This window comes from Falco biarmicus, chromosome 8 (genome assembly GCF_023638135.1).
Source record: "Falco biarmicus isolate bFalBia1 chromosome 8, bFalBia1.pri, whole genome shotgun sequence".
Classification (NCBI taxonomy): Eukaryota; Metazoa; Chordata; class Aves; order Falconiformes; family Falconidae; genus Falco; species Falco biarmicus.
The window spans coordinates 3,050,916-3,061,568 of NC_079295.1; the positions used below are offsets into that span (position 1 = coordinate 3,050,916).

General features: G+C 36.2%; 1 protein-coding gene across 1 annotated transcript in view; it reads left to right on the plus strand.

The window, feature by feature from the left end:
- Positions 1–10,653, plus strand: part of DNAH7 (dynein axonemal heavy chain 7) — a 111,788-nt gene that overhangs the window by 73,770 nt on the left and 27,365 nt on the right. The window contains exons 46-48 of the mRNA XM_056350144.1: positions 1,614–1,777; positions 7,974–8,128; positions 9,042–9,232. Of these exons, the coding sequence (XP_056206119.1) occupies positions 1,614–1,777; positions 7,974–8,128; positions 9,042–9,232 (510 nt within the window). The remainder of the gene's footprint in view (positions 1–1,613; positions 1,778–7,973; positions 8,129–9,041; positions 9,233–10,653) is intronic.

Consider the following 10,653-nt stretch of genomic DNA (forward strand, 5'->3'; position numbering starts at 1 on the left):
AAATTAGCTACTATTTCAGCAGCAGCACCATTAAGCCAGTTCTGAAAGTGGAGTAATTCTGTACAAAAAGAGAGAAAAGATCTAGCAGCTCAATAACACAGCAGACCAAAACCTGCCGCTGAATGCAGCTGAAGAAATCAATGCTGATTTCTTTTGAAAATCAGGTCCAGGGTATCAAAAATGGCTAAAAATTGAGAAAGAGAAAAAAAATGTACCTCATTTGAACATAGAATTTGATATAATCCTTATTTCCACTTTTCCCTCAATGTACATCCTCTGTCCATTTTGCTTTAGAAAATTTTTGTACTGTTCTTTCAAGCAATTATTTTCTTCATAGTGTCAATGTTGTGATGTTACTATTTTAAAACTTTACAGAGTGAGAGTTTGTAGTGTGATTGTTTATAGTGTAAATAGATAGTCTGCATTTTTTACAATTCTGAATAACATAATTTTGAGAGCGTTCTCTGTTATGCTTATAACCTGCATTGTGTATAATGCGTTTGGGTAGGTGGGGGTACTTTTGGTGAAACATGTTAAGGGGTCCTGAACTGTGTTCCAGGGAAGTGTAGATAGAGGTGCGGATGATATTCCTAAAAGGCAGAGACATCTGCATGATATTCACTAAAAATGAACATGCAGTGGCTTCACGGTTGCTTGTCCTGACGCTCATGATTGTGCAGACGCGTGCGTTAGGTATCTTTTTCAGAAACTGCTGGATAGCATAACCACGTTTGTGCAGTTCTTCATTTCACCTGCTGCTGTGTTGGGGTTATTTCCCCCTGCAGTTTTCATAGGAGAAGTTGTTACAACATCTTTTGGAATATCAGCTTTGCTTTATGCAAATCGATGAACCCTTCATTCAGCACTCTGTGGATGTGTCCAGCTCTGGGACCATTTCCTTAAACACCACATTTCTGAGTTTTGTGGCTTGAGCCTTTGCCAGCTCATTTTTAGTTTAGAATACCACAGCATATTTCTTTGACCTTACACATAGCTTTCATAGAAGATTGTGCCCTTCTTACGAACATGCTATTTCTATACAGTTTTGTTCTTTAGAAGCATTCTTCCTAGTGGAATATGCTTTTTGGTTTACATATTTAAAGTTTGGGTCTTCATTATTATACAAACCTGTATAGTTTACACAACTGTAGTGAGTTAGATGATACAGAGAAGTGAAAAGCCACTCTAAATGATCGTTAAGTTGTTAAGTTTGGTGAAGTGCGGACAGATACTCATCATGTGTGCCCTGAGAGTTAAATAATGAAGATTTTCATTATTTTTTTGTTGTTGTTAGAATATGTGCATTTCTTCTACACTCATTTTACAGTATAGAAGACTACTGCTAAAATGGTAAATAAAATCATACCAAGGCTCTGATACCAGTTATATACAAATAAATGTATATTTCATGTATAGGAATTGTATATGAAGGCATTTTTAGAGACGTTTTTAGACATTTTATACGGAAGGATGAGTTTCTTTCCATTTGACGATACAGTGATCTTGTATGTAGCAACTGTTAAGGAAAATAGGTTGAAAAATGTTTTAGTTGTTTGAAAATTTTGTGAATAGGCAGACTTCAGTTAATACTTTTTTTTTTACTTCTTATCTAGATGCAAACTAAAGAGTGGGCATTGCTATGTAAAACAAAAGACATTCCTTGTTCTGATGATTTTTCCTTAACAAATACTCTGGGAGACCTAGTGGAGATCAGAGCTTGGAATATTGCTGGACTACCTTCTGACATGTTTTCTATTGATAATGGCATCATTATCTCGTAAGTAAATATATAGCTATATATATATCTATGCATGTGTTTATATATATATATACACACTGAATAATTTTAATTAAATAGCTTCTTACAACATGCTTTTCAGTTGTTTCTTTGGTGACAGTTTTGTACTGTATATCCAGTTTAACAACCGGAGTTATAAAATGACTGTAATGTTTACATTTATGATAAATACTAATAATACTTTTTATAATGTAAAGTTTTTAAATCTGTGAATTCACTTCTCTCCTTTTTAACTCCTATGGATTCCTATAATGATACCTTCTCCCCTGTCCCCTCCTTTTTTTCTCCTGAACATGCTACACACTGCTCAGTTTAAGACATCCTAAAATGCTTCAGGAGTAGAAGTTTGAGTACTATTCTTGCAGTATAATCAACAGTTATGGAAGTAATTCTCCTTTTAAAAAGCTAAAAGCTCTTCAATTTTTAACAAATATGCTGGCATCAGTTGCTACCAAGAGGTGTTTCTGCAGAGGTACTGAAGATTATTTTGCTAATTTTTCTATGAGGGCCACACTTTTTCCCTAAGATGGCACTGGAAATACTATGGATGATGTCTTGATTACTTCTCTATAAACAGTTTCCCAGTTTATGTTGCCAGCTGGTAGGAGATTTTAATATTCAGGCTTGTAACATACTTAGCATGTAAAGCCCTGACATTTTGGAAGTATTGGTTTGTACACTGATGAGCTGAATCTTTTATTTTGCTAGGACACAGTAACAAAACAACAAAAAAAGACCTGTGTATATCTTCTAATGAAGGCAGTAAGGGAGGTGCAAAAAGCTAGAAAGGAGAGAATTTCTAGTCTCCCTTCTTACAGAGGATGATCCCCACCGTACGCTCCTGCCACTTTCTTCCTCTTCTTGCCGTTTGTTCTGTGTACTTCTAAAGAACTTCTTGTTCTGTGTACTTCTAAACGGCTTCAGCAAGCAGCGGTGGGAGAGGCCTGTCGTGCAGTAACCTCTGATTTCAGAAATGTGTGCTTTCACATCACTTCTGGCATGTGATGGTTAGATATGGGGTTAGATATTTGATGAAAGGTGAAAAGGTGTATCTGTACTGTTAACTTGGAGTCTGGTTTTTTCAGGGACTCATTCCCCTAGCTATCAATACTTTATACAGACCACTCATTCCTAGGTCCCTTCTGGAGCAGGACAGCCTGGCATATTTCTAGACAAAAGCAGGGAGCTTTGGGGTTTGGGTTAGTGTAGGGACCTCTTTAGCAGGCATTATGAGCGGGGCACCACAAAGTCGTCTTTGCATCTAGTCCAGTCCTCAAAGAACTTTAAGAAAAAAAAAAAAAAGTAAAATGTTAATTTATAGCAGAAAACTTGATTACATGTTTGGAATGCTGGAATTTTCTGAATTCTATTTATAGTTAAAAGCTTAGCAGTTGCAATTCTAGCTTCCTTACATTAAAATAATGTAGTTAGTATGACAATAGTCTTATCACAAGTTGAAGAAAGTTCTGATAAGGAAAGAAGAATTTATTTTTCATTTTGAAATCCCTTTTTTGTTTTTAAATTTTCCCTTGTGTAATTATCTTAAGCTACATCCACATAAAATAGTTTGACTTTCTCTAGTAACACATTGTTTGATTGAAAACATTTTTTAAGTTCTGCATATTTAAAGATACTCTCATTCTTATTTGGAAAGCAAAACAAATTCTGAAATCGCAAAATTCCTCATAGACAGAAAACATGGATCCATGAATTCTGACTCTGATATTATTGCCTTCCGCTTTTAAGATGATTCTACATTCTTACGTGGTGGTCTAATACATGCATGTCTGTGTCTCTCATCAGTCACTAGAACTATGTCTGGGCAGAGGTATCTATCTGCTATCTGTCTGGTATCACAGTCAGTGCAGACATCAGTGAGTTGTATGACTGTGGAGCATGAGAACTAACCCTGTTAATGTTTTAACATCTAGAAATATCTCCAGCTCACTGGTGATCAGCTTTAGATTCACGTGCCTGCTGATGCCTGAGATACGTGTGGCACTGACAGCCGTGTGAAACGCAGAGCTGGGTGCTCGCAGTAGGCTAGGCTTTGTGACCTTGCACGAGCAGTTATGATTTTCCTTTGGCCTTGTGTTCGTTACGACCGTGAACAAAGAGCCCCTTGGTTCTGCCCAGTATGCTTGCTAGTGCGTTGCTGCTGACTTTCAGCTTTTAGGTTTTGTTCTTAGCACAGCTGAAGCGGAGTTGGCTATGGAACAGCGCTGCATTAACTGCTTGTCTCTTTGTGATTGCTACTGTTTACTTCATGTCTGTCGGGTCTCTTTCCTGAATAATGAATAAATAATTCTTATAATTCTTTTCCATAGCCAGGTTAACAGTTTTCAAGTCTATGATAACGTGTACCTAACATTTATTTATGCATCTTTTTTATAGTATACTACTGCAGAAATTTACTAATACAAATCTTTAATTTTTGCTGCTGTTTACATGAAAATTCTGGTCTCTGAGGAGTCTGATGTTGTGTAGCACAGGTGAATGGATACTTCTTTTATTGCAGAGTGAATGTTAAGGTGCACACGTAGCTGAAATTGTATGTTATAGCGTTACCTTTTGGAAGCATAGATATGTGGATAATATTTCAGCTTTGGCAACTGGACAGCTGACAAAGTGCAAAACGAAACAGATAAGACAAAAACAAGGCACTAGCTAAAGGACCTCAGTGTACTGTCATTTGACTTTAAAAATTGGCATTGATTGTACTTCTGGAAGCAAAGCTGCGTATTGAAGTCAGAAGATATATGCTGGTATTATGATTCTGTATGTAACTTAGTGATACAGTAATTACTTTAAAAATTCAATCACTCAGACTAAACAGTTGGCAAATGTTAATGAATTCAACACTTCTGCAGTACATCCTAACACTTCACTTCTATAAAGCTTTGATCAAAATTCTCTTTGAACTAATGGAAAGATGATTAGCATTTTAAAACTAAATAATGATAGCTTTTAATTTTGAAATGTGAGATAGAATCTACCTCAAATTGTTGATACCTGTTGTGTCTGTAGTTACGAGTTTATGGCCAGATTAATTTTATATTAGGACCCCAGGTACCATATAAAACGCAACTCTTAACTTTTTATAACAACAACTTTTTTTAAAAAAAGCAGAATTAGAGAGCTATTAAAGGATAATTTGCAAACATGTACACAGTGACTGCTTATGCATTCCCATCAATGAAGAATTATTTTATTGTTGATGAAAGCTATGTGTGTTTGGCTGTTTGTAGAGAACCACTCTTCAGTTATTCAGTCTTAAGTATTTAATTTCTGTTACACAGTAAGTCTGAAATAAGATATGCTGAAAATAATAACTGCATGAAACTTTGAAGTGATTAAGGAAACAATTACATACTGCAGGTTTCTCAAATCTTAAATGCCTGTTTTAAAATTAGCAAATTTATTATGAGCAAATCTGTTTTAGGATGTGTTTGATGTGTAAGTTTACTGTGTTCAGTTTACTGTTTGTAGCTGCTGTGTCACCTTGTATCACCTTACTCTTAAATTAAATCACCTGGCTGTATCCCTTGGGTCTCCTTTTGGGTTCTCATAAGCAACTGAGCCGCCAAGGGATGTGGGAGCCCAGCGATTCTTTCAGTGTGCTTTGGATCCCTTGGTGAACACTGGTACCTACTGTGAGATCACCTTCTAAGACTGGAGATGCTACTGCCTTCTCTGACAGATGTTGAGATTTCAAACCTTCTCTTTGCTTCTCTAGACCTACCGTGTTTCCAAATTTGCCCTTGTCTGTGTTTATGAAATTATTCAAATACTTGTAGCTTTACAAAGCCCACATTTTAATTTTCTTAATGTCTGCTTAGATACCACCCTGTCCTGGTGGGTTACAAATGCATTTCCTGAATCTTTCAAGGTATTTTGCCTGTGAAAGCTTTCTTCATTCGTGGGTAGGCTGGACAGGGTCCCTTCCAGATGACCCGTTTTCCTAAATCATTCTACAAGGGAGAAGAAAGCCATGCGCCTTCAGCTGGTGAATGGTCACTCCCAAGCCCAAGTGGTTATCCGTAACACAGAAGGGACCTCTGGAGCATCCCATGTATAATCCCAGGCTACTGCCACACATGGTACATTTCCAAAACTTGTGCTCCTAAATCTCTGCTATCTTGCTTCTGCAATCTCCATTTTCAGTCCAAAGAACCTGAGGTGCTTGTGCTCCCTGCCTCCATATGTACTCCTTGTTCTAAGGGATCACGTTTATTTGGGCACATTTTACTGTGCAGAGATTCTGCAAGCAGGACCAGTCACGATTTCAGAGTTCAGAATTACCTTTTCACCAAGCCACGTACATGATAGGACTAACACTGCTGAGCTAAACCTCATAGCTGCATCCAGAACACGGTGAGTTTGTGCTGGCCAGAGGGCTGACCCTGAATCGGGGATGCTGGTCTCTGCAGCGTCTTGGAAGGGACTGGTTCTTCAGCTTGCCCAGCTGCCAGATCTGACAGCCGTTGCCAAAAAAATAAAAAAGTCTCTGCTTTTTTCTTCTTTCCAAAGTTCCATAACTTCTTGTGAGTCCCAAGCAACCAACTTCCCTTTCAGCTTGTTTTCACTCTCTAGATCTTGCATAGTTTTGCTTATCTAGTCTCTCTCAGCTGGTATTTTTTCGGTAGTGATAATCCAATCGCACAGCTGCGCCTCACAGACCTGCACCCGGGTCCGGGTGGCTGGACCCCTGGGTTGAGGGCTGCACGCTTCTTGTTGTGTGGTGGTACATTTACACGCCCAAAATAGGCCTTACAACTATGCTTGGTCCCTAGTAAGAACTTTGTGGAATAGAGATTGTAACAGAGAATGTAAAGGATTTTTCTCTCTTAAACTGTGCTTTGCCTGTTTTCAAATGACTCTCTTGAAAGGGGGTTGTAACGTGTCGCACAGGTTTGCCCGCCAGCAGCTTCGAAACTGAAGTGTGCAAGGAGCGAGGCTGCCGGAGCGAAGTTTGTCTAAGCACGGTCTCTCAGAACTTACACTGTATCTACAACTACTTGCTCTGTACCTTTTTCTAATACAAGGGTTATCACCTTCTGTTGAAAATTTATGGAAAGCTTTAATAAAACATCGCCTTTTCTGAGAAGAGGTATATTTGAAGATCAGACAAAAATGAGACTGTTTTACTTAATTGCATACATTTCATCTTTTTCAGTATCTTAAAGGAAAAAAAGAAAACAGATGCAGACATGTTTACATTGTGTTTTATTTGTGAATCAGAATTTTTCAAGAGAGATAGGTTCAATTTTAAAAAAATTATTAATGATAAATAATTTGCCAGTGTCATTGTGCGAAAGCTAACTTCTAATGATGATAGAGGCCACAGAAGTAGTCTGAAAGATTTCTTTTTCCTGGAAAAAAACAGGAAAAAACCTGGAAAAAAAGATACTGCTCTTTTTTCCTTCCAGTAGCAGACTGTATTATATCTCCTAACCAGCTGGGATCTGACTGGGCCCCTCGATGCAAATTTTTAGGACCACATTGATTTTTGAATTCTCACTTCTGCCTTCTTAGATGTTTGTGGGTTTTTTAATTTAGGTGATTATTGCTGTAATTGTTATTGACCATTGAAGTGTGTCACTAGTCTTAGATATCTTGGTAATGTAACTACATGTGGTAGAGAATACTGTAAAAAAATCTGTGAAATAGTTACTAAGTCCGCCAAAAATAAAATCCAGAAGTTCTTTTGTCCATTGCTGCTCAAGGATTAAAAGCTTATATATTTCCCTTTAACTCTAAAATGTCTCTTTAGTGGAAAATTCTGTTGGTTTTCACTTGAAAATGCTCACTTATGCATATGACGATATTAAAGCTGTTTATTGTTTAAAATTTCAAAACTTTTATTTTTCAAAATATTTTTATTTTGAAAGTGTTATAAAACTAAATGTGATTAAACTTTCTAGGAAGTAAGGAGTCTTATCCTAAGAACTTTCTTGGAAAGTAATTATTTTTTTTAAACAGAGAACTTTAAGATTAATCTAACTACTCTTAAATTCATCAAAGATTATACCTGAGTATGTGCCCTACTACGATTTCATACTGACATGCTTTTATTTTAATGAAAAAAGGGAATAAATTGCCTTAAGATGTACCTTGAGGTAAACTTTTGAACAGCTTATATGTCCGTTCTGAAAGTTTGTATTTCTCCCTTCAGTAATGCAAGAAGATGGCCTCTGATGATAGATCCTCAGGGTCAAGCAAATAAATGGATAAAGAACATGGAAAAAGCCAATAGTTTGCATATAATCAAACTCAGCGACCCTCAGTTTGTTACAACACTGGAAAATTGCATTCAGTTTGGCAGTCCTGGTAGGTTAATTGCTAATGAAAGTGCAAATTACAGGAGAGCCTGGAGGGGGCACAATTAGCTAAAAAATGAAGCTCCAGTGAGTATCAAACCTCATAGTTAAGGAAAACAGCAAAAAAATTTTCTTGTTTTGAATCAAATTAGTACTATAGTAATTGAAGTAATCACCCCAGGTTATAAGTTACTTCAGCACAATATAATATTCAGTTCAGCTTTTAATTGCTTTATGAGATTTGCCATTTCTTTGTTTTCGTGTTATAATACTCTTATTTCTAAAAAGTAATGCTGGTTTTATTTGGCTTTTCAAGAGTATAAATACCAGATTGCTAGGCTGTGATCATTCACAATTCTTGTATTCTCTGTAGAATCTTTATTGCAAGTAGTCTTATTACTCTCAAATAGAAATAAATTAATGAAACACATTGCTACAACTCCGGCTATTTTTCAGTGGCTAACTGGACTACATGTAAAGAAAGTGTTTGGGGTTTTTTATTCTCCATTATTTCTTTTTTGATTTTGACAATCTCATATGCTTACAGTGAAAATTGAAGCAGACTTAGTTACCCCCCCGTGACTTCTGTGGCATGTACCATTTGGTTTGCTACTTCCCTTTTAAAAATGGTAGCCTTAAACTGCTGTTCTAAGCCATTGGCAGCAGTAATGGTGATAGCCTTTTAGTTGCTTTTTTTGCAAATTGACATAATGTTAGGAAAATAAATTAAAGGTACATTTCTTTGATTTAGTTTTTAGTCAGCTGAGCACTCTTAATAAACATTAACCATATCTCTAGATATTGCTCAATTAATGATTTTACTGTTTGCACACTGTAAATACCCATTATACATATATATTGTAAAGAACAATCAGTACTATGAATGCCTATAAAGTCCTACTAATTCTTACGTTATTTTGAAGTGCTACTGGAGAATGTTGGAGAAGAACTTGATCCTATCCTAGAGCCACTTTTGCTCAAACAGACATTTAAGCAGTCAGGGATTATATGCATGTGCCTTGGGGACTCCACTATCGAGTATGCTCCTGAATTCCGCTTTTACATTACAACTAAGTTAAGAAATCCACATTATCTTCCTGAAACATCTGTTAAGGTAAGAATTTTGAAAATGAATGTACAATTCCTGTTTTAATTTTAAAATGGTTCCTTGGCTAAAACCAGGGAAGAATTTCTGGCATTTGTTCATTCCTCCTCCCCTGCCAACATTGGAGGTATTTTTATGCTACTGGAAGACTGGTATCATCTTAGAAGTGTTGACATTTCTCATATCTAATGCTTCACCTTGCATTCTTTCGTACTGCCAAGAATTTCTTTAATTAATTATCACCCTTCCCAGTCTGTATCTCCTGATGCTATTTAGTCACCTTTCATAATAAAAAATATTTACGAGGACTTAATATCAGAGTCACCTCACATGCAAACTCTGTATTACACTTTCATATTCACAGTTTTTATCTCTAGTATAGTTAGAGACAAAAGTCTGAGAAATTCCTGGCATTGTGCCTTGATTAGAACTAAAATATATTTGTATAAATGTATATATAAATACATATATAAATATAAACATTTTTATAACTAAAATATATTTACAGATATATATTTGGTAACTATAGCTATTCTTATTTTTGTATGTTAGGACAACAAAAAGGTAGTTTCTTGCTTTGAAGAATAAAATTCGTGGGTTAGTCTTTGGAGTTGTTTGGGAGATATATTCCCTCGTTACTATTCTCTTTGAAGAACTGTTTATAGAAAAGTATTGCAAATTTGCACTTCCATTAAACATAGACCACAGTGATACACAAAACCTTGAAATCAAAACATTTTAAACTATTATGATAGTAAAATGGAACAGTACATTGTTTCAGCAATGAAGGAGAAGTGATACAGGAAAAATGGACAAAAATTAATGAAATGGAATAACTTTTGCTCATTTCAATGCACATCAAATCAGCTAGACATTGATCTTTTATCGAAGAAGGTAATTAGCTGCATGTTCAGGAAAAAGGATAAAATATGAAAGGAAGATAACATCGAAAAGTTTTATTCTTAGAGCACGTATACATTTAAAAGCTGGATGAAGGTTCTTTCCTAGGAAAAGTTTATTTAACAGACAATTAAAATCTCCTAGTTGCCAATCAACAGTCAATATGTTGTTCCTTTTTTTCCTTCCCTCAGAATATAAAGTTTCTAGAGATGACTCTTCTCTAGTCACCCATGCAGTCAGACATAAAATGTTAATTTCTCTAATGAGGAGCAGTTGCTTCATGACATGGCTGGGTATACTGCCAGCTGCACCACAGGCTGCTGAGCTACCTGAGTAAGGTGGCTCATGTACAGGGAGCAGGAGGCAGAAAAGTACTATCTAAATGCCTTGGTCTGAAGCTGGTTCTGATATCCATTGGTGAATTTGTCCCGAGGATTATTCAGGAGCTAGCTAATGAAATGAGTCCAGGGAAAACGTTAATTGGTGTGGTTAATGTATCATACTGAAATCTGATGTGCCTTACCTAGTGA